Source organism: Orcinus orca, chromosome 1 (genome assembly GCF_937001465.1).
Source record: "Orcinus orca chromosome 1, mOrcOrc1.1, whole genome shotgun sequence".
Classification (NCBI taxonomy): Eukaryota; Metazoa; Chordata; class Mammalia; order Artiodactyla; family Delphinidae; genus Orcinus; species Orcinus orca.
Window position 1 is genome coordinate 129,919,143 of NC_064559.1, and position 24,826 is coordinate 129,943,968.

The 24,826-nt window shown below is 37.0% G+C and overlaps 1 protein-coding gene across 4 annotated transcripts in view; it reads left to right on the plus strand.

Annotated features, from left to right (window-relative positions):
* Window positions 1–21,070, plus strand: part of ARHGAP29 (Rho GTPase activating protein 29) — a 75,590-nt gene extending 54,520 nt beyond the window's left edge. For all 4 annotated transcript variants that reach the window (XM_033433097.2, XM_033433112.2, XM_033433104.2 and 1 more), the window contains 11 exons: window positions 4,235–4,392; window positions 4,936–5,075; window positions 5,356–5,460; window positions 7,907–8,005; window positions 9,321–9,460; window positions 9,749–9,937; window positions 10,198–10,335; window positions 14,445–14,677; window positions 15,900–16,230; window positions 16,364–16,472; window positions 18,939–21,070. In XM_033433097.2, the coding sequence (XP_033288988.1) occupies window positions 4,235–4,392; window positions 4,936–5,075; window positions 5,356–5,460; window positions 7,907–8,005; window positions 9,321–9,460; window positions 9,749–9,937; window positions 10,198–10,335; window positions 14,445–14,677; window positions 15,900–16,230; window positions 16,364–16,472; window positions 18,939–19,822 (2,526 nt within the window). In that variant the 3' untranslated portion in view covers window positions 19,823–21,070. The remainder of the gene's footprint in view (window positions 1–4,234; window positions 4,393–4,935; window positions 5,076–5,355; window positions 5,461–7,906; window positions 8,006–9,320; window positions 9,461–9,748; window positions 9,938–10,197; window positions 10,336–14,444; window positions 14,678–15,899; window positions 16,231–16,363; window positions 16,473–18,938) is intronic.
* Window positions 21,071–24,826: the final 3,756 nt, after the last annotated feature.

Below are 24,826 nucleotides of genomic sequence, written 5' to 3' on the forward strand. Positions count from 1 at the left end.
GGAAAATTCATTGAGAGACTGGGAAGTGAGCTTATTCCATCTGAATCAGAAGTCTTCCTTAAAATGTTTCTGGGTGTTTAAAATTGTATTTCATTTATTTATCAAATTCTGATTAATTAATATGTGGTTAATTTACAGAATCAATTTTAGTAAAATTATTTAAAAGAATTACAAAATCCCAGGATCCAAAATTCCCACGTAAATTATTTAAGCCAATCTTTTACCTTTAACAAGTCCTTTTCACCTCAAACAATAGCTAAGATTATGTGCTTGCCAGTGCCTTAAGCTCTTTGCCTTCATTATCTCATTTAATTTTCACAGAGTACTACTAGGTAAAAACAGTTGTTTTAAGCTCCATTTTACTGATGAGGAAACTGAAGCTTAGAAAGCCTTTCTTCTCAAAATGTATTCCTTGGACCAGTCACATTGTCATTCCTTTGGGAGCCTGTGAGGAATGCAGAATCTTGGGTTTCAGCCTAGACTTTTGGTATCAGAATCTGCATTTTGAACAAGATTCCCTATAATATGTATTTGTACATTAACTTTTTTGGAAACACAGGTTTAGAGAAGTTATAAATAACTTGATATCAAGGTCACCCAGCATGTAAGTTGTAAAGCTAAGATAGACCCTGGCTGAATAACTTCAGAGCCTGTGCTCCTGAATACTATGCTGTCTTGCTGAATGATTACTTAGCCTGGATTTGAACAGCTCCAAAATTAATATGATGTTTATATTGAGCTAAAAAAAGATCTGTTTTCTTGTGGACCTTTTCAAGTTGTACTGTACTGATATAATCCCTCTTCCATAAGATAGTACTTTAAATATTTAAAGGTAGTTATTACCTTCTCTCCCTGGATGTTTTTTTCCAGGCAAAACACCCCCAAATCTGATTACTTTTCTTCATGTGACATGGTTTTGAGTTCTCTCATGAGCTTAATCTTGTTTGTCTACCTCCCTTTTAAAAAGTGATGCTATTTGGTGATCCAACAATTATGATTTCTTTTAATTTGATGTGATATAAACAAGAAGTTACCTAATTTTGTATATAACATCTGTATTTATTAATGCCTACTATTTATTTAAAAGAAATGTAAGACCTGCCCTCAAGGAGTTTAGCATTTATTTAGGGGGAGAGAATTAATACATCTGAAAAATTGGAGAGCAGTACATATCAGTGTATGAAGCAGACTTTGAGGTTAAAGTTCCCCAAACTTGAACAAATCCCCAAACTCCTGAAAATCACTACAGCATGTAATGTATCGAGACAGTTTATAGAAAATTTCTCTATATATATTTGTGAGCAGAATTTCTTACTAGCTGGAGTTCTTTTGAACCAGTTTAATCAGTTTTACTTATTCCATATGGCATTATTCACATGAAGATCCAAGCAGATACCAAATCCAACATTGAGTTCTTGAATATTGGTGTTTTTTCCCAGGTAAGAGCCATAATTGTCTCAGATTTCTTTATGTTTTCTTCTCCATCAAAGCAGGAGAATTGGGGGATTTTGGTGACTTATTTTGCAACACCATCTCTCAAATTGTTTTTAAAAGAATTTTATTTTCACTCTAGGATATGTTATTGTGCATATCATTGCAGAGAAAACAAAATTATTTGAGATGTAAAGTTGCTAGACACAGTTATATTCACTCACTGTCTTAAGAAAGATACACAAATCAGTTTCATGTCCCAGCAAAATTGTAAGTCATATCATGAACAACAAGAATTACTCCTGAATATTCAAAATTGTCTTGAATTATGAAGTATTGAAGGGTATGGGATGTAGATCATAATTACATTACTAAGTGAGAGGAAGGAGAAATTACCAAGTCAGTCACTAAAGACCTAATCAAATCAATGGGCTTTGAAGAATGGGAAACATTAGCACAAAAGTTTTGCCTTTCGTTTTAAAGAGTATTCAAGAAAAAATTATCTTTTTAAAAATATAGGATAGAAAATTATATTGAACAAAAATTAATTTTTAGATTATTGCTAATCTATATGGGAGAATCTGTTCCCATTGATATGATATTATGGCATATTCAGTTTCAACAACTGTCAGAGAAATGTGTGCTAATCTATGTGCCCATGGAATAGCTAAAAATTAGATGTAGGTGACAAAAACTGGGCATAGAGTTGGAAGTCCTATGTGCTTGAGTTAGCAGTACCAGGAAATGAGCAGAATTTCAGTATGACCTTGACTGGTAACACATTCTACTACTATTCATTTGGTCATTTCGCCTTTATGAAGCACTTAGGACACTGTGCTACACATTGGGGGCCTAGAAGAAAAGGACCAAGTCCCTGACTCAGGAAGGGATTGGGGGACAAAAAGATCTTAGAGTCATGATGGTTTTTGAGGTACCCATGAGCCACCCCAGTTAAGATGCCCAGCAAGTCCTGTAGGGTCTACCCCATGGGGACCTCAATCTTTAACACTTCTGTTAGGTGAGGGAGAAGGCTGAATCATTTAGGGAAAAGAGATTTTAAGATTGGGCTTCCAGTATATATTATTGCTTAAGTCTTTATTATTAATAAGTACCCAGAGACAAACATTCAGCCGATGAGCGATTATGCCAGTATATTCATTTGGCTTTTTAAATTATTGGTGTTTCTAACTAGATTCATAGAGCTTATTAAAAAGTATTAAAAATGAACATACAGTTAGTTACCTTTACTCAAGAAAGTAAGTTCAGTTTACCATTAACTGGAGAATTCCCTGATTGTAGCTAATTGCTGGACTTAAACTTTACCATCCACAGTTTGAATTTCCTATGTTCCTTGAAAGAGGGCACAAACAAGCTATTCATTTATGTGCACTTTTCAAATACTATTTATGCTGACTCTTAGTTATCTTTGGAGAATGCCTGTCTATCTTGGAAAGGACTTAGAGGCTAATCAGAAGTTCAACATATCATCTGGTATAATCAAGAGAGATGAAAGAGGAAACATGGCAGTCTTTGAAATAACATTAAGCCAATTGAAATTTGGCATTCATTCACATTTCCCACACAGGAGCCGGAGTGGCATTTAGAAAAATAAATCAGATCATGTTATAGCTCTTAACACCCTTTTAAAACCTTCCACTGGCTTCCTTCAGTTGTACTTAAATCCAGACCCCTTACCTTGGTTTAGATTACATCTTCCCCTTCTGGCTTCATCTCAAACTGAAATGCCACACTGACCTTTCATCTGTTTCTTGAGCATGACAAGTTCTTTCTTACTCACTTTTGCCCTAGGATCTTTGCACTGCCTCTTCCGTTCGTCTGGATTGGTCTTCTCCCTGAAACTTCACACTGGCTCTTTCTTATATCAGGTCTCAGTTCAGATGTTACCTCTTCAGAGAGTCCTTCACCAAACTGTCATGTCCAAAGTACCTTTTTGCAAGCATATACCTGGTCATATTCCATCACCTGACAATATATCGTATTTGTAGCAGTTTTCAGTACCAGAAATTATCTTATTTACTTAGTTTGTCCTCTCTCCAACACCACCCTCAGGAAAATGCAGACTCTTATGAGGGCTGGGATCTCATCTGTTTATTTGCTGTAGTATACCCAAAGCCTGGGTTTCTGTGAACATGAGAGTAGTTAATTCGTGTACAGCTCTCAGAATGGATCTGGCATATTGTAAGCACGCTCCAGCTGCTATTGTTGTTACTATAAGTGGCAGTAATGACAGTGTATTTAGGCATTTGTAGAAACTCAGTGGAATACTATATTTTGAAGAGACTCGGGATAGTACGTAATTATAAAAACTGAGCGCGGTAGGACACATTATGAGTATAAAGCATTTCGATTTGTAAAGGATTGAAGAAGTGAAAGTCAAAATAACAGTGTTCTGATTGGAATATTTTTCCCCATGTTTTTCAGTTTAGACAGTTGTGGTCAGACCATCAGTACAGAGCTGGGGATCCTCAAAAACATATCTGTCTCCTAAAATTGTGAACCATTAGGGACACGGGGTTGTGCTTTTAAACGTTTCAGATTAAAGCCAGTTTTGCCAGAAATGATTGCTCTTAGGTATTGGATTAAAACTACTTTCTTTTTTTATTTTTCTGATTTAGACCTGGTACTGAGTCAGGCAACATAGTGTGCTCTCGAGGAGATTCACTGTTGAGCTCTTCACTGTGTGACCTTTTTCTTGGTGCTGTCACTTGAAATAAATGTGTATTTATGCAGCATTCTCTATAACATGAGTTACGTTGCCTTTTGTTTCTATCTGTTCCCACAGGTAACGGTTAACCTCTTCCAGATGCAACACCTGCAGGCTGCCTCCCTCGCGAACAATTTACAGTCTCTCTGTGATGGTGCCAAACTCTATGACCCAGGCCAGGAGTACAGTGAGTTTGTCAGGGCCACGAATTCAGCTGAGGAAGAAAAAGTTGATGGGTGAGAATTAATGTTAGGTGAAATTATTTCAAGGCATAAAACCTTTACTGCTAAGTTTCCTATCTGGTGTCAGGTGATGTTTTTTTCTAACACTGGTAGAATTGACTTTAAAACCTTCTGAATTTTTAAAATATTATTTAAGATGCGACTCACTTAAGAGTAAAGTTTTCCATTTTAACACAGAGCTCGGTTCTTTGAGATTTAGAAATCCTTTGAGAATGGCAAATCATGGTCATATCAATTTCGAATGTCCACAAACTTAACAACCTACATTTTCCACACAGGTTATACCAGAAGAGTTTAACCATGATATGAATAATGGACTGTACTTTTGCTATTTTTTTCTGTGTTTCAGCTATAATAAATACAAATGATTAATAAGTTTTATTCACCTCTCTTTTAAGAAGTTCAACAGTATAATATGGTTTGTTCCTAATATTTCGTTAATTTAATTACTCTGTTCATTAAATTAACAGATTTTCCTGAAAATAGAATAAAGTAGTCATGCTTCTGAATGATGAGTTTTATTTGGGTTTTTCTTAGGAATGTAAATAAACAGTTAACAAATACCCCTCACACTCCTGGATATGGACCTTCCGACTCTTTAGAAGATGTTGTGCGCCTTCCTGACAACTCTAATAAGATTGAAGAGGACAGATGCTCTAACAGTGCAGACATATCAGGTAGTGTTTCACATTAAAGAGAGCACTAATATATGAAAGATCAAATTGTTTAAATGGGATCATTAAATGAATTGCAGCTCTGGAATTTAAAAATCAGGCCTTGAATTGTAACCTTATGAGGTTTTATTCACAGTTGTGAGCACTGTGCTTGTCTTACAGTCAGTTGCTTAACACTGTTAAAGAAGTTTGACTTGTCTCATTTTAAATAATGTCAGTGTTTTGAAACACTTATGAAATTTGTCTGTAGCCAAGTTTGACTTTAAATATTCTTTTCTTAAAGGTCCTTCTTTTATAAGGTCATGGACATTTGGGATGTTTAGTGATTCTGAGAGCACTGGAGGAAGCAGTGAATCTAGATCTCTGGATTCTGAATCTATAAGTCCAGGTACATAAGTATTTAAGTCTAGAGTGAAAATTCAATGACAGATTAAAATTTTCCTTTAGGGGGATATTTTTAACTACTTTCTTTTCCTTTTTTTTAAATTGACGTATGGTTGATTTACAATATTGTGTTAGTTTTAAGTATACAGCAAAGTGATTAGGTTATACATATATTTATGTATATATATACTTTTTTGATTCCTTTCCATTATAGTTTAGTACAAAATACTGAATATAGTTCCCTGTGCTATACAGTAAATCCTTGTTGTTTATAACTATCTTATTTTTATAATAAACTGTCTCATAGAGAGGGGTTTGTACATATATGTGTACAGTTTAAATAAAAATAATAGAACAAACCCTTATATATTCAACACCTAGCCTAAGAAATAAAACATTATTAGTATATTAGAAGGCCTCTATGTATACCTCCTTGATAACCTTGCTCTATCACCCCCCAGATGAGCCATCGTCCTGAATTTTGTTAATCTTTCCCTGGCTATTTTAAATATTTTAGTACTTATATCTAGTTGAGCTTTGCCCACTTTGGAATAGTATGCAGATGAAATCATACTATTCTTTTGTGACTTCTTTCATGCATCTTTTTTTTGATCATATTGATATGAGAAGCTGTCTTTATTTTATACTGTATGCTGTATAGTATTCCGTTTTATGAACGTAAATGTGATTATCTGTCTTTTGGATTGTTTTGTAGTTAATCACTATAATGAACTGTACAGTTAACAACAGTTCTTGTGCCTGTGATAATTTCATTTTTTATAAATATGCTTTAAGGTACTTTGATAGTCTCATGCTCCTTAGAGAGGCAGAATAGATGTTTTGAACTCTCCCTTAGTGGCTTCAAAGAGAATAACTTGCCAGAGGTAATACAGCTAGCAAGAGAAGAAGGTGTCACTTGAACCCTTGAGAGTATTACTTTCGATGTTCTTTATCCTCCGCTTTTCTGCCAGAGACTTCTCCCAGTCTTGTTCTTCCTGGCTAAGTGTCTTTCTCCTACGATCTTGGCACTGCAGGAGATAAGTTAGGATTTAACCTACCTCAGAGTCCAAGGCTTTTTTTTTTTGCCTGGTGTTCTACATATTACAGAAATTTTATTCATGTAAATAAAGCCCTTGAATTTAAAGTTAGAAATGACTTCCATGCCGTACTGGGGTTTATAAGCAGATTGTCAGCAACTACTTTGAGTCCTACTTTAAAATTATTGCTGTTCAGGGACACTCTGGAGATGCAATCCTAAACATTTAACTGAATATTTGTAATTAGCTTTGTAAAAACAGAGTGGTTCTAGCTATCCCCAGAAATTAAGAGACAGTCTAGAGCCAGCTCTAAATTATTTGGAATCCTGTAAGACTTCATGTGGTAAAGACAGAAATTTGGAAACTGGTCGCATGATAAATGGGTGAAGACTGAGGGATGCATAGCCTGGGAAAGAGGAAACCTGGGGACGTGACAGCTGTTCTCAGACATTGAAGTGTAAAAGGGTGGGAGTCAGCCTGCTTGTTTGCTCCTTTAGGGAGACATGTGACCAAGAGCTGGGATTTATAGGTGGCAGGTTTCTGCTCAGCAATACAAGGAAGTCATTTTAAGTTAGAATAGTTCGAAAATCAGCATGTGGTCTCATGATTTCTTAGTCATTGGAGGACACATTCAAAACAAAAACTAGATGACCGCCTTTTAAGCATAGTTTGAAGGCAGGGGGAATCTTTTGGGAGAGATGTGGTTTAAATAATTTGTAAAGCCCTTTCTAACTCTTAAGACTGTTAAGGGCTTGAGTTAAGTGTAACCTTCCACTTAGACACAGCCCTGTGTGTAATATCAGCAGGGAGCAAATAAACCTCATTTCATTACCTGGTCAGGCTGCTTCCACCCATGTTTTGAGACACATGGCAGAGTCCTTGGCTGACAGCTTATATCCCATGCTCTGCTCCCTGCCAGGATCATTGGTCCTGGTTCCTGGTCTTCTGTCTTACTGGCAACATAAATGTGATGGTACTGTTGTATTGCTATATTTGTAGATTTTTGTTTATTTTAGAAAGCTTTAGGTTACATTGTAAGTATTTCTTTATCATTTAATTCAACAAGCATTTAATGACAACTTTACCATTGTGCCAGCTATTCTGTCAGACATTAGATATAAGACTTGAATAGAAAATACTCCCTGTCCTTGAGTTTATAATCTCTAGCACTTACTATCAGAAGTTGACAATAAGGTTCATTGGAATGTGTGATCCTCAATTTTAAATTTATTTGGAAAAGTCAGATTTGGCTCATTCCTCTTTTGTTCCCAAGAGTATCAGAATCCCCTGTGTCCAAAGTCTGTGAATGGAAGCAAATGTTTACATTGTAGCTAATATAATAGTATGACTTGCGTTATTCAAAAAATGTTGTCACTGCCCATTTCTTAAATTCTACAATGAATTTTCTTTTAGGAGACTTTCACCGAAAACTTCCACGAACTCCATCCAGTGGAACCATGTCTTCTGCAGATGATCTGGATGAAAGAGAGCCACCTTCCCCTTCAGAAGCTGGTATTACACTCACCTGAATCAAGTTTCCATTAAACCAGTTGAATCAGTAGCATTGCATGATATTAGGGAAAAAATAGTATGATTTAAAGAATTACTTTACTGTGTATTTAAAAAAAAGGCATTATGGTGACTTAAATATATCCCAACAAATTATGTACAAGTATGGGTTGATAATGTATTAATCAAATGTTACAAGTAAAAATATAAGAATAAACAGCAAAACCACTGGAGCCAAAATGTATTAGCATGTTGATAAAATAGGCTAGATATTTTGGTCTTTCATAAATCTAATAGTGACGTAATTGTTCAGAGTGTTGCAATACATGAGAGACATTCTAGTCATGAGAATTTCTATATGAGAAAAGCCTCTTCAAAAGAAATAGTGTAAGAAGCTAGGCGGGAAAAGTAAATACATGTACTTCTTGAGGGCAGGGAAAGTTGTGGATGCTGAAGGGTATAAAAGAGAAGTCACGTTAATGGCTTCATTTGAGACCTCCAGATACCTGTTCTGGTATCATTTTCTTAAATAGTATAAGAACATCTGACCTCTGGTAGGATTTTTTTTTTGGCTGCATTGGGTCTTTGTTGCTGCGTGTGGGCTTTCTCTAGTTGCGGTGAGCGGGGTCCACTCCTTGTTGCGGTGCGCAGGCTTCTCACTGCGGTGGCCTCTCTTGCTGCAGAGCATGGGCTCTAGGTGCGTGGGCTTCAGTAGTTGTGGCTTGCAGGCTCTAGAGCGCAGGCTCAGCAGCTGTGGCTCACGGGCTCAGCCGCTCCGCGGCATGTGGGATCCTCCCGGACCAGGGCTCGAACCTGTGTCCCGTGCGTTGTCAGGCGGACTCTCAACCACTGCACCACCAGGGAAGCCCTCTGGTAGGATATTGATAGATAACTAGCTAGTATTACTTATAATTTTGTAATGAATTGAGAATAGCTTTATCTTTAATGCAAATAATGCTGACACACTAACCTCATATAGCTAGTTTTATTCCAAGCTTTCAAAGGGTCATTTTCTAAGAATGTAATGCCACCTGTGTAATAAAGGACATGTTAATAACTGTAAATTCGCTGATTCTGGAAACATTATGCCATGCGATTTTAGAAGTATCTTATTGGTCTGATGGTGATTTTTTACTCGTAGCTTAAATGTTTGATATATGTGTGCCTTGTAAGAGATCTATAAGTTGGATGCTTATTTTGTTATTATAGTAAGAGCTTTTTGTAATCTTATTTAAAGATTTTTTTAAATGTAGTATCATACGGTATAATTTTTCTGTAGTCTTACAATTCTTACATACTATTCTACTTCTGTTACAAGGACCCAATTCCCTCGGAACATTTAAGAAAACTTTGATGTCAAAGGCAGCTCTCACTCACAAGTTTCGCAAACTGAGATCCCCCACAAAGTGCAGGGACTGTGAAGGCATTGTGGTATTCCAGGGTGTTGAATGCGAAGAGGTAAGGTCATTCTGGAATTACATTAGCCCTTTTATGCTTTTTGCTTTGAGCAATGCTTTTTGTTATTCATTTTACCGATTAGGATCTTTTGCAAATGTATTTTTAATAAATTGAACCACGGTGTATTTCTGTAATTTTATATTTCATTTTGCTAGTAAATGTATTTCAAACACCACAAGTAATACCTTTTAAACTCATTTTTGTTCTGTTACCACTCTACCTGTAGTTTGTCCAGTTGTGAATAGTTTTAAGGTGAGTTAACCATTGTAGACTTTCATTTTCTTGTAGTGTCTCCTTGTTTGTCACCGAAAGTGTTTGGAAAATTTAGTCATCATCTGTGGTCATCAGAAACTTCTGGGGAAAATACACTTATTTGGAGCAGAATTCACACAAGTTGCAAAAAAGGAACCAGATGGCATCCCTTTTGTACTCAAAATATGTGCCTCAGAGATTGAAAATAGAGCCTTGTGTCTACAGGTACATTATAACTTTTAAAATTAAAAATTTTTAAATGTAAATGTGATTTGTTCTAATGATAAGGAGACACTAAGTGCTCTCAGTTTTTACTAAATAACTGAATTTATTCAGATTTATTTGGAAAATATTACCTCATTTGGTCCTAGTTTTTTCCTAAAATATTTAGAATTGAAGTAGACATTAAGTATATTTAGAGGTCTGCATTTAATCATTTGTACTGAAGCAGAATTTTGCAAAATTTTTTCTCTTTTCTTCTCAAGGGAATTTATCGTGTATGTGGAAACAAAATAAAAACTGAAAAACTGTGTCAGGCATTGGAAAATGGAATGCACTTGGTAGACATTTCAGAATTTAGTTCACATGACATCTGTGATGTCTTGAAATTATACCTTCGACAGGTAAAGTTTTTAGCCTTGAAATTTACCATTAAATAGAGCAAAAATATAATTTGCGGTTTGCTGATGTTTGCCACACATATTTTTTTCATTGACATAGACCATGTTAATATCTTTCCAATTATTAATGTACAGATCAAAGAGTGTATAAAATATATGTACAATTTAAAGACCCATAATAGCAAAAACTCATTTTCCATCACCTAGCTTAAGGAAATAAAATATCACTATACCTTATCGAAGGCCCCTGTTTGCCCCTCCCCAGTTGTAGCCCACAGCTCTACCCAGTGGTCTTTCCTAACCATGTTAATACCTCCCTCTCTTTTCTTAATAGTTTTAATACCTGTTGTGTATTCCTAAACAATATATCATTAAGTTCTAGAAAACTGAGTAGAAAGCATAAATCTGGCTGTTTAAGAAAAGTCCACCATTCACACTGTTATATGAAGAATTCAGCCAATAGAACAGTGTCTGGGTCATAGTTTGGCTTTACTTTCATAGATATTTTAAAATAACTATCGTGGGAGGTTACTAGTCAAGGTGTCAATGCATTCAGGGAACATGAAGTTCACCTTAGTTGGGGGGCAGGGCTATCCTATAAACGAGGTACTGTAAATTCAGCAGGAATGTGGTCGGGAGTGGACTTGCTCTATATTTTCTCTTTCTTTGCTCACTCTTGTACCTGCATGCTATAGGAGTAGGTCTGAAGAAAACGCTTCTGTGGGTGAAGTAAGTGGCCATAGTGGCTCAGGCAGCAGTTCCTGGAAGGGTTACAGGAACAACCAGCACATTGTTATGATAAGCCAAGTACAAAAGATCTGGGACAAGCCCAGCTGCATTCTGTCCTTGGGTGAAGCTCTCTGTCCTTGGGTGAAAGTGAAGAGACAGTTACGGAGAGCATAGTGACGATGGTCCTCATTGTGTCCATCTCAGGAGCTTTGTTCTTCATCTGGGTCCTTTTTAATATGGTGAAGAGCTGTCATCCTGGGATCTCTCTTCTCTACCCAATTCTGTGAGGGAACACCTGTCTTCTGTGTCATGTCTTCCTGTTTTTTATTTATTGTCCTGTTTTGGTTATGCCCATCTTTGAGCAAGGTGGAATAAGAGTAAATATTTGAAACTGTTTGATCTGTAAATGTATTTATTCTGCTTTCTTGAATGGGGATACTGTGAAAGTTTATAGTATTGTAGGCTGAAAATTATTTTTCTTCAGAAATTTGAAGGTGTTTTTTTAATTCTCTTTGAAGCCTGAAATCCTTCTCATTCCTGATTCTTTTTATGTGGCCTATTGTTTTCTCTCTGAAAGCTTGTAGAATCTTCTTTTTCTCTCCATTATCCTAAAATTTCACAGTGTATGCCTTGATGTGGGTGTATTTTCATCCATGGTTTCAGGCACTCCACAAGCTCTGTCATTCTGCTTACTTGTCCTTTAGTTCTTGGAACTTTAATTTTCTTGCTCATTTCCTCCTCTCTATTTTCTCTCTATTTTCTTTCTAGAACTTATATTTAGATACTTAACAACCACAGTGGTTCTCTAGTTTCCTTCCCTTTTCCCTAATTTCATTTGTTTTTGTTTTCTTTTAACACCTTCTAAGAAACTTCCTCAGCTTTTTCTTCCATTCCTACTGTAAACTATTTTATTTCTGAGATCGTCTTTTAATTTCCAAGAATTCTGGTTTTCTATCCCTTTTATAGCATTCTTTTTTAAATTGAATGCAGCATCTCTTCTACCTGAACTATTCGTAGCTTTTTTTAAAGAGGATTCTTTCCTCTGCTTAGCTTCTAGCCCCATCCCATAGAAATATAATGTGAGCCCTATATATAATATTAAATTATCTAGTAGCCACATAAAAAGAAACAGGGGAAGTTAATTTTAATATTTTATTCAACATATTGAAAATATTATCTGAACATCTAATCAGTATTCTTAAATTATTAATGAAGCATTTACCTTTTCGGCCCTGACTCTGGGAAGTATGGCATATACTTTTCATCTAGAGCACACGTCAGTTTGGAGCAGCCACCTTGCCGCTGCTCAGTAGCCGTATGTGGATAGTGGCCACGATATTGACAGCACAGTTGTAGACCTTCAAGTTGGTTTTTTTCCTACTTATTTTGACTCTGTCTTCCATAGTTGTCTCCTTAAAATTAAAGCTTTGGGAACTGAAATCTATCCAGAAGCTCTTGAATACATGAAGGCTTTGAAGATTTTGAGCTTTACTGTAGTGTTATCTAGGAGAGCTGTTTGGGAAGTACCTGAGGTCTGTATCTCTAGTTCTCTACTCTTGGGCTGGTCTGATACCCCAGAGAAAGGTCTTGCCCTGCCTACAGGTGTGGTTCCAGAACTTTGGGAGCCATGTTAGGTCAGAAGCTCCAGGATCTCTGCATTCAGCAGGCACACAGTCATTAAATCCTTATTTTAAGATAGTTGCCCACCTGTTCCTTGTGCTTGGCATTGCCCGTCCAGAGACCCTCTGTTTCACACTGCCCAGACTTCTGAGGTTGCTCAGGAGCATGGAGTGGAGACAAGGGTCTAGAAATCTAGTGCTGTTCAGATAGCTCACCCTTCCCCGAGATCAGAGGACCTAGTCTGACAATCCCTAAGTCTCCTTAGGATCCGCTAAATCATGTTGGTTCTCAGTTTGGAATTTCAGCTTTCTCAGGAGTGCTACGTCAGCACTTGTTCACCTCCTCTTCAGCCTGTGAAATGTTACTTTTGTCCCCATTCCTGTTCTTCCAGTCCTGTAGGCTTAACTGTATTTCAGTGGGGTGGTAGGAGGGAAAGAAATTAGGTACAAATGTTGGATGTGCCACATTAGCCCAGGAAACTATTGATATCTCTTCAATCACATTTTATAGGATTCTCAACTGAGAAGTGGAAACAGTGTCTTTGAATGACTTAATCTCATAATGAATCATCCTTTATTTCTTTTATTCAGTGGAGGAGAAGAAATAAATGGGGTCCAATACTATCAGCTCTCATTTTATCCTAGGAATACTATGGGACCAAAGCTTTAGTGTGGGAAGCCATGCTCAATTCTTACAGTGTTAAGAGAGTAGCCTTTATTTACTCATTACCATGTGGGAAATCTGAAGCTCCAAGAGTGACCAAGATGGTAGAGGTAGAAATTAATCTCAAGGCTTCCCCTCTCTGGGAACAGAAGGGGAAACTGGAGAAGTGGTGCCTACCTCACCACAGATGTTGTAGGACATCAGCTAGCCAGAGAGATGCTGTATTTTCCATCGCTGAGCAGTGGAATCATTGAAATCAGTTATGCCAGTAGACAGATCAAGGTGGTATGCCCATTGACAGTTTGAGAGAGGAACTTTTTTTGACCTACTTATGGCAATTCAAGTTGTATTTAAAAATTGGATGACAAAATGTTGACAGTTTCTTTCTCGTAAGTCATATCGTCTTTTGCTAATCTTCAATCTGGCCCGAGTAAAACACAAGCACCCTATAGCTTTTTGTTCTCTCTCTCCCCCATACCAACAGAAAATAAGCTTTTTCTAATTAATTTGACTTATATTGTATATTATCCTGGGTTTGTTTTAATAAAATAGTTGAAGATCATGCTAACTTTGGGGCAGTCATGAATGTAATTGGTATAGCATATCTATCAGAGTTTTAAAATCATATGTGGCTTTAGGTTTAGAGTTTTACTGATTACCAGTTAAGTCGTTTTTAATATAGATATAATGTATGGTGATATCGGATTTACTTTATAGATCACATCTAGCAAACATATGTACATTATTTTTTTTTCTTGTTCTTGGGTGTAATTTTTTTTCTTCTAGTTGTATTGAGATATAATTGACATACAGCACTGTATAAGTTTAAGGTGTGCAGCACAACGATTTGACTTACATACATCATGAAATGATTATCACAGTAAGTTTAGTGAACATCCATCATCTCATACAGATACAAAATTAAAGAAATAGAAAAATATTTTTCCTTGTGATGAGACATGTACATTTCTAAATGTGATTGACCTTAAGTCTTGTTACTCTAAAAAGAACATGCTAAACCACTCAGTAGCTATTCAGTAGGTTATTAACAGGGAAAAAATGGGCAGAATGATATTTCTAATGTAATTTTATTTCTTTAGCTACCAGAACCATTTATTTTATTCCGATTGTACAAGGAATTTATAGACCTTGCAATAGAGATCCAACATGTAAATGAAGAACAAGAAATGAAAAAGGATAATCCTGAGGACAAAAAATGTCCAAGTACGTGCATAGAAATAAACCGAATTCTTCTAAAAAGCAAGGATCTTCTAAGACAATTGCCAGCATCAAATTTTAACAGCCTTCATTACCTCATAGTTCATCTTAAGCGGTAAGAATTTGAATAAGACAGACATTGATTAGTGGGTGGATAATTGATCAGTTTTTCGGGTTTTATGGGTTTTTTAAAAATTGTGGTAAAATACACATAACATATAAATTTACCATTTTAGCCATTTTTAAGTGTACAGTTCAGTAGTATTAAGTACATTCACACTCTTATGGTATTGTTTTTACATTGAATGTTTCATTTCTAATATGTGTTAGGGAAAGAGAGACATTGAATATGTGTTCATGCAGCCAACATCTTTCCCTCAGATGCCACTTATATGCCAGGCTCTGGCTGGGGAAATTAGGATGCAAATATAAGGTTTCTGTCATCTGTTGTGCTTGTCAGCTTGAGGGGCAGACCCGCACACAAGTGCAGCGCAGCGTCATTCTTGTTCTGACGGAACTTTGCTCAACATGCAGTGGAAGATGGGGGAGAGGGGGTCATGAATCAGAGAAGGTAACCCTGAGCCAGACTTGAAGAACTGAGTAATGGTTTGGTGACAGAGAATGTACAAAAGAGCATTCCAGGCAGAGGGTAATAGACACAGAGACACAAGAGATCATTTTGCTTTTGAGGACATTTAAGTAATTTGGTTAGGCCAGGATATAGCAAGCATAGCACAAAGTGAGCTGGAGGAGTCCTGGTAAAGTCATACATACCTGGCAGATGAGTCGACTGTCTTCTTTCTGTACTCACTAAAGAATTTTTAGCCGGGAATTTAACATGCTCAGGTTTGCCTATTAGATCTTTATGGCAGCAATATGGAGAATAGGTTGGAGGGGAGGTATTTCTTTACTTCAGTTCGGATCTCTTTGAATAGCCAGAGAAATAAAAGGTGATGAGAGCTTGAGGTAAGGTCAGAGCAGTGGGATTGGCAATAAAGCAGAGAGATCTTTAGGCTCAACTAGGCTTGGAGACTAGCAGTGAGATAGAAAGTTTCCAGCATATGGACTTGGGAGGATGTAATATATATTTACTAAGGTGGGAGCAGCTTTTAGGGGTGTGTTTTAATTTCTGCTGTTAAAACTGTACTGGTTCCTTCTACTTACTTATATTTAATCCTAATACTGTGAAACCCAACTTGGTGTGTGGTCAGTATTTAAGCAAATAAATAGATCCTTTCCTTAGACTTCTGCAGCCCATTTTTTCCTCCACCCTTCCCAGCCCATAGTAAACGACTGTCAAGGAAATCTAATACAGCCTTTTGTGTTCTGCATCACAGAGTCGTAGATCATGCAGAAGAAAACAAAATGAACTCCAGAAACTTGGGGGTGATATTTGGACCAAGTCTCATTAGGCCAAGACCCACAGCTGCTCCTATCACCATCTCCTCTCTTGCTGACTATTCAAATCAAGCGAGGTTGGTGGAGTTCCTCATTACCTACTCACAGAAGATCTTCGATGGGTCCCTACAGCCACAAGATATAGCTGTGTGTAGTGCAGGTGGTGGAGCACCTCAGGTTGACCAAGGCTATCTTCCGAAGCCTCTGTTATCACCAGAAGAAAGAGATCCAGAACATTCTACGAAGTCACTGTTTTTCTCTTCAAAGGAAGTGAGTTTTGCTCTTATGGAATTGTGTTGGAACTTTGTAATGTTCACGTTATTAATAAGTTAAGAATCTTTGAGCTGTTTATTTTGAGGCGTGTTTTGCTTCTTCAAGTTTAAACATTTTCTTCCATCCACAGGATATCCATACTGCAGATAGTGAAAGCAAAAGTTTTGAATCCACTGCATCATTTGAGGAATCAGAACGGAAGCAAAATGCATTCGAAAAATGTGATGCATGTCTCATTGGTGAGTGGCCATGTAAAATGCATGTTTGCTGACTTAAAACTGTCCCAATAAACCATGATTAAAAGCCAAGGTGAGTGGCGTTAAGAGAAGTCAGAGAAAGAAGCTTCGTTAGTAAATGCATCTTCGCCAGCCATTAAGAAAGTTGCCTTCATTCTTTACAATAACCCTTCTTATAAAAAGACTTGGAGTTCGAAGGTGTGTTTTGTGTTCTGAAAACTTTTTTTATTTTTATTTTTGCCATTAATTAAAGTCAAGGCAGAATCTGGTAAGCAGTATGATGATTCATTAGCATCTTCTATTACTATAGATCATTGTATTGATCTCATTACTCATAAGGTATCAACTAGACTCCTAAAATTCAAAAAATTTAGACTCAAAAAACCTCTAAAATTTTTTTCAAATGCCTTTTCCTGTTGCCTGCAACACATTAAGCACACTTATGTGTATATCTTTTTAATTTCCTTGACTGTAATCATTTTATTCACTGTATGGTAATTTTAGTTTCAGTGATAGCTACCAAGCTATTCATTTGTGGAAAGGCTTCCACTTGTTACTATAATTCTGTACATCACTAGAGCTAACTTGCAGTTTTTTTAAGTGCAGCCATATATTTTAAATTTGAGTGTAATGAAGTATTAGTGATCACAGCCTGACAGGTCTAAAAAGTAAGGGAGCTAACATTCACTAAGTACCTGCCTGCTCTGTGCTAAGCACTGTGCTTATTGTTTGATTCCATTTATCAACAATTCTGTGCTATAAATAGGTAGTAATAGCCCCGTTCAACCCATAGCCTAATAGTCTGAGAGAGGTTAAATAATGTCAGAGGTCATGCCCCTAATAAACTGTTCAGTATTTGGACCTATGTCTGTGATTATTTCACTATTCCATGAGCTAGGGTTCCCAATTAGGAATAGTAATAAAAATAAATGTCATTTTTCAAGGGCTAACTGTATACCAGATAAATAAGCACTTTTCATGGTTAGATCTTTTAGGCCACATATAATCATAGATAAAATTATGATTCCTTTTGACAGATGAAGACACTGAGGGGCAGTGAGATTGCCTTGCCTAGTGCAGAAGGGGTAGAGCTGAGTTAAACCTGGCAGGTGGGGTTCAGAGTCTGCACTCTTACCCATTACACTCAAGTTTTTTCCCTTAGAACTTAAGAATGCACTTTGGGGCTTCCCTGGTGGCACAGTGGTTGAGAATCTGCCTGCTAATGCAGGGGACACGGGTTCGAGCCCTGGTCTGGGAAGATCCCACATGCCGCGGAGCAACTAGGCCCGTGAGCCACAACTACTGAGCCTGCGCGTCTGGAGCCTGTGCTCCGCAAAAACAGAGGCCGCGATAGTGAGAGGCCCACCCACCGCAATGAAGAGTGGCCCCCACTTGCCACAACTAGAGAAAGCCCTCGCACAGAAACGAAGACCCAACACAACAAAAATAAATTAATTAATAAACTCCTACCCCCAACATCTTCTTTAAAAAAAAAGAATGCACTTTGGTGCCTACAGCCTGACCACAGTGTGTCAGGTCCCTTAGGGTGTTTTATACACGTGGGGAAGCACCTGGGAAATCAGAACAAGAGAGCACTGTCCTGGAAGCCCAGAGAAGAGAGGTCCACAGTCTCAGGTAAGGAGAAAGGTCAGATGAGGTAAGGACTGTCAAGTCATTCTGATGGGTTGCTGTTTGCAGACCGCTGCCCAAAAGAGGAGCATGAGCAGAAGGCCAGAACTTACCAGAAATGGGACTATTTTAAGGGAGATGCTACAAAAAAGGATAGGGTCTGAAGGAGTTCAGGGTCCCAGTTTGAGAAAACATGGGTCCAGACTTGATAGGAAAGAGAAGAAAGTACGTCTGGGAGTAAACAGCAAATAAAGAGAATGGCATTTTTTACTTAAAATAAAACTATTCAACCTTAATCAGACAGGATGAATATGATAGTCCATTTATTAGTTGATAAGATGAGGGCATCTAAGGCATTTAAAGTGATATGCTCTCACTGTGGGTTGAATGTAACTGAAAAGCAGGTTGAGTTGGCAAAAGCCTTAGGATTCAGGGCATACTTACATTTGGTTGGCATGTACATTGGTGTAACTTTTCTGAGGGTAACACACCAATATCTGCCTGTTGAAATCGTGACAACCCTTTCAGCCAGCAAGTACTTGTTCATACACAGCACATAAGAGAAGCTACATCAGCAAGTGTGGTTTTTTTCACTAACCTGCAGTGAATTTTGTAGCTGTTTATTATATTGATTTAAATAAATATGGAATTCTAACATTTTAATTCAAAGTGTACCTTTAATATTTTATGAGTATTTTACTCCTCTGCCTAGAGAATAATTTGGAAAAAATATGTGAAGACCCTTGTTTTGAGAGGGTGTTCATCTGTAACTCATTTGGACTCTCTTGTTAACTACGTGCCATAAAGTTTGATTTTTAAATGAATCTTTTCCTTTTTCAGACAACAAAGTGCGTTTGCTTGTAGACCAAGAGCTTGAATCAGCATCACAAAAGATGGAAGATGTTTGTAAAACCTCCAAGCTGCCTACTCTGAAGTCCGATAGGGAAATAAATGGTGTCGAGAGGCATACTCCAAGGACCAAGATTAGACCTGTAAGTTTGCCTGTAGACAGACTACTACTTCTTGCAAGCTCTCCTAATGAGAGAACTGGCAGAAATATGGGGAATGTAAATTCAGACAAGTTTTGCAAGAATCCTACCTTTGAAGGAGTTAATAGAAAAGACACCCCAACTATTGTTTGTTCCAAATTTGATGGCTTTGATCAGCAACCTCTACAGAAAACTCGGGAGAAACGGTATGAACAAAATGACCTGACTGCAAAGACTGCAGTGATTGTGCCCAGTGCATTCCAGGAAAGAGAAGTGTCAGTGAGCATCAGGAGTGGTGGGGACCACCCAGTCAGCACCACCAGTAAGCCATACACAGAACCCATCAGGTCAGCCAGACAGGTGTCAGAGAGACGGTCTTCTGACTCCTGCCCTCCTGCTCCTGTCAGAGCACCCAGAACACTGCAGCCCCAGCACTGGACCACGTTTTATAAACCACCTGCTCCTGCTGCTAGTGGGAGAGGGGATGAGGAGAAATCTGTGACATCCTCCGCAGCTGTGCCCCCTTGCACAACTCACGCTCCCCAGGAGCACGCGCTGAAATCAGTTCCAGGTTCTGAAAATGCATCAACTGGTCCCGTGCAGCTGGTTAGCAAGCCTAAAGAGAAGGCTGAAGAGCGTGACTTACCTGGTGTACATCCAGCATGTCAGAGACCGAGGCTAAAACGAATGCAGCAGTTTGAAGACCTTGAAGATGAAATCCCACAGTTTGTGTAGGGTTGTCAGAATTCAGTTTTTCTGTTTTTGTTCTGTTGTTTTGTGGTGGTGTATTTGTTTTCTGGAAGAAATTTTTGACAGGGCCTCTCTTGTATAGGATTGCCAAATCATGGGTTTTGTTTTTTGTCATTGTGTTGTGTTATCCTGTGTTGGTTATATTGAATGACAGAATGTTTTGATAGGGCCCTGTCTGTGCCTCACTGGAATTATATGTATTTTTGAAGTTGTGAATAAATAGATAGACTCATGTTTTTTAAAGTTCAGTTGATTCCCCATAATATGGTCCATTTAAGTGCATCCCTAATATATGATATAGCTCTCAACTAATAGGTGCAATTGAGGAAATCAGCTTTATTTTTTTGACGTGACATGCTTATTTATAAAAGGAATGTTTCTGAGTGCAAGTGCCTGAAAGATCTTTGTTTGGTATGATTGTTTTTTCACACAATTTTATAGTGTATCTTTGACCATTTGTGCTTTTATGGTATGTGTGTAACCTTGTATTTTTCAATTGGCGAGTCACTTAACTTTTTCATATTTGCGTAATGGCCAAAAGGCTTGCAAATCTGTATTTAATTGCATTTTAATTAATTGCCAGATTTTACACGTGAGAGGCAGTTGAATTGTACAAAGAAAATGCACTTAAACATGTTTCCAAATTGTATAGTTCAGTCATGTCTTATTTGGTTTTAGCTATTATACATTTAGTAATTTTCACTTCTCGGCTTTGTTCTGCATAAACTTTTGTTGTTCAACAGCTCTGAACCTTTTGGTATTTTATATAATAGTCCAAAACAGTGTTTTAAAATTCAGTGCCTTTCCTTTTAATATTGTCTGGGATTTTCTTTAAAAAAAAAAACCTTTCTTTTGTATGAAGTGTTTTCACTTATGAATAATTTTATGTACTTTTTCTACCTGAGTTTATAACCATTGACAATGTATGTTTCATCTGAATCATACAAAGATTTATTTAAGTTGATTCTAAGTATAATTCAATAAGCCTCATTGTTTGGAATTTGAGAGGAGGTATAGATGATTGGATATATTTCATTTATAAAATTCCTAGTTTTTGGAACTAGTATAGTTCTGTTATTTTCTTGGTTTTGTCGTTTTGCGTAAAATAGGATATAAAAGGGACAAAAAAATAAAATAGCCTCTTTTTATATGTGTGAATTATATTTGTAACAAATGCTTTTGTATGACCATGTTATACTTGATAAAAAATATATACATTAACCTGTTAAATTATTTCAAGTTCTTGTGGTTTCTCTGAAATTGTTGCCTCTTAGGGTGTGAGACTTTAAGGTTTATTAACCATTGGCTTAGTGGTCAGCACTTGGGGCTCATATGTCCCTTGACTACAACATGGAATTCATTTTATGGGAAGTTGTTCTATAGTTCTATATGACATTAAGGACTAGGAAGAAAGAATAACCCAAATCTTTTTGTACTGGAGCCTTGTTTTTAGTCCTCATTGTAAAAAATATAAAAGAATTGTATTGGTATGAAAACCTAAAAAGAAAATAAGAGCCAACATTGATTGAGCCCCTTCTGCGTGCCATGAACTCTGCTAAGTTCCACATAAATTATTTCAAGTTTACAGCATCCTATAATGGGTAGGTAAGTACTTTATTATTCTTGTGTTATGGATAAGGAAACTGACGCTTAGTTAAATAATGTGCTCTAGGTTCCACAGGTGTAACAGTTGGAGTCAAAAACACAGGGCTGCCAGATTCTGATGGTTGACCATAATGTTTCTTCGGGTTTTAAGTAAAAGTAAAAGACATATTTTTCATTTTCATCAAGAACTTTATTCAACATGTATTCACTGTTTTGTTCCACTACCTTCTTCCATTTTTTAGGCAACTTCATAATTCCATCTTCCCAAAACTTTTTATCTTTTTGAGCAAAGAACTGTTCCAGGTGTCTTTTACAGTCTTCCAGGGAATTGAAATGTTTTCCATTAAGAGAATTTTGTAAAGACCAAAATAAATGGAAATCCAAAGGTGCAGTGTCTGGTGAATACGGCAGATGAATGAGAACTTCCCAGCCAAGCTATAACAGTTTTTGCCTGGTCATCATAGAAACATGCAGTCTTATGTTATCCTGATGAAAGATAATGTGTTTTCTGTTGCCTAATTCCAGATGCTTTTCGTCGAGTGCTGCTTTCAGTTGGTCTAACTGGGAGCAGTACCTGTTGGAATTAATCATTTGCTTTTCCAGAAGGAGCTCATAATAGAGGACTCCCTTCCAATCCCACCATATACACAACATCACCTTCTTTGGATGAAGACCGGCCTTTGGTGTGGTTGGTGGTGGTTCATTTCACTTGCCCCACGATCTCTTCCATTCCACACTGTTGTACAGTATCCACTTTTCATCTCCCGTCACAATTTGTTTTAAAAATTGAATGTTTTCATTATGTTGCAGTAGAGAATCCCTTGCAGAAATATGGTCAAGAAGGTTTTTTTCACTTATGTGGAACCCAAGATCAAAGCGATTAACATAGCCAAGCTGGTGCAAATGATTTTCAGCGCTCAATTAGGGTATTTTGAGTATGTAGGCTATCTCCCACATGGTATAACGTTGATTATTCTCAATTAATGTCTTGATTTGATCACTATCGACTTCAGCTGGTCTTCCGGACCATGGAGCATCGTCCAGCGAGAAATCTCCAACACAAAACTTCACAAACCACTTCTGACACATTCAGTCAGTCACAGCACCTTTCCATACACTGCACAAATCTTTTTTTTTTTGCATTTCAGTTGCGTTTTTACCTTTCTTGAAATAATAAAGCATAATATGCCAAAACTGTTGCTTATTTCTTCCATCTTCAATATTAAAATTACACAAAAATTCACCAATTTTGATAAGTTTTTTTTTAATGCACACTGATATGACAGCTGTCACAATACAATCTAACAAAATTGTTTTGCATATAGTTAAAGACAACTAAGTGCTTCTAGAGCCATCTTACGGAAAAAACCAAACAAAATTTTTGTCCAACTCAATAATATCAGGTGTTTAACAATAGAAAATGCACCTTTAAAATTTTTTTATTGTGGTAAAATATGCGTAACATAGAATTTACCATTTTACTAAGTTTTAAGTGTACAGTTCGGTGGCATTAAGTACATTCACATTGTTCTGCAACCATGACCACTATCCATGTCCAGAACGTTCTCATCATTTCATACTGAAACTTAGAAGATGTATTTTTTTAATTTTTATACTTTTTATTGCATAATTTCCTCATAATGTACATAGAGTTTTATGTTTGTTTTTAAAAATTTCCCCATAGCATATACACCCCCAAATTCACATCTCAACACTAAGTTATCATCTTTATTTTTCTCGTGTGGACAAAGCAAAAATAAGAGTAGGGCACACCATGGGATAAAGTCCTCAGGATCTCGCTCAGCCTAATCCCAATGGCAACTACTAGGAAAACACATCAAGGCTTTCAAGTCCTTCATCTTCTTTCTAAGGAGCATAAAGCAGAGACATAACACACTGACTCTGGAGAAGTAATGTCGTGAGTGAGCTGTTCCTTCTGCCACGCTTGTGTAAGGAGCAGATTGGTCACTGACCTGGGTGTGGAATACCAGCTGGTAACCTTTCACCCAGTAGAAAATGTACTTTTAAACTTTTAATTTTCTTTTAATCTACTGAGACAACCCAAAGAGTATATCATAATCAAGTGGGCTGTCTGTTTCCCCTCACTTTTAAACTTCACAAGTGAGGGTTCCACTTCCGGCTCCTTTTTGCCTTTAGGGCTCTCTGGCATCTTGTCCAGCTAAAGCTGTTAGTCTGTAGATGCTTTCTGGTTTCCTGGGACATTAAGCAAGTATCTCTTGAGATGTTGCTTTTTCCAGAGTACCCACACGTGCCCTGTGCCCTGCTACCCAGTAATGTGGTAGCAGTCCATTCTTTAGGAAGTTGTTTTATTTCACATGGAAAGAATGTGAGCCAAGGAAAAGGGTAAAAGTCAGGAGTCCTTTCAGAGCTGCCAGACCACCAGAAAGCTTGTGGAAAGCATATTGTTCAGGTTTCCAAGAAGTCATTTGTGAAGCCTTGATCATAACTTCCCTAGATAGGCTTGTTTTACATGCTGAGAACTTAATTAGAATTTATGAATATTTAAAATTACTTTGAGTGCATCTTAGGCAATGTATTTCTTTTGATACAGACTTAAAGAAGATATAATCCTTGTAAGGCACTTGTTGCCTAGAGGTCTCAGAAGCAAATAGAATCATACCTTACCTCCTGATGTGATTTAATTTAAAGGTGGTCCATGGCTACACTATTCCCAGCTAACATTATGTCAATGTATTTGTACAACTATAAAAATCTCTTGAAATGGCAGCCATTGTATATTTTTATGACAAGTTATAGTCACCATAATTCTCTGGGTTTTTCTTTCCCAGAGGCAGGAAATTGTTCCTGTGTTGATATGATTATATATGTAGACAATTCAGTAACATCTAGAGTTTAGCAAAGATTCTGCCTTCACAATCAATATGCAAAAGTCAGTTGTATTTGTGTACGTCGGCAACTAACAGAAAATGAATGTTTTTAGAAAGATCTCTTAAACAATATCATAAAAAATTTGAAGTACCTAAGAATAAATCTAACAATATACACACAAGATCCTCATGGAAAAAATTTTAGGCTATCTCAAGAGGCATTTAAGGAGATCTTAAATAAATGGAGTGCTCTGTGCTGTATGGATTGGAAGTCACATATTGTAAATATGTTCATATACCTTAATTTATTTATAGATTCAATGTGATTCCATCCAATATAATTTTTGAACCATTTGAAAGTTTCAGATATGATGCCCCATTAATGCTACTTTAGTGATATTTCCTTGAAACAATAATACTCCTACATAACCATAGTCTGACCGTCAAAATCAGATTCACATTGACATATGCCATCTAATCCACAGACCACATTCAGGTTTTGCCGATCGGCCCAATGATGTTCCTCTCTGCTCCA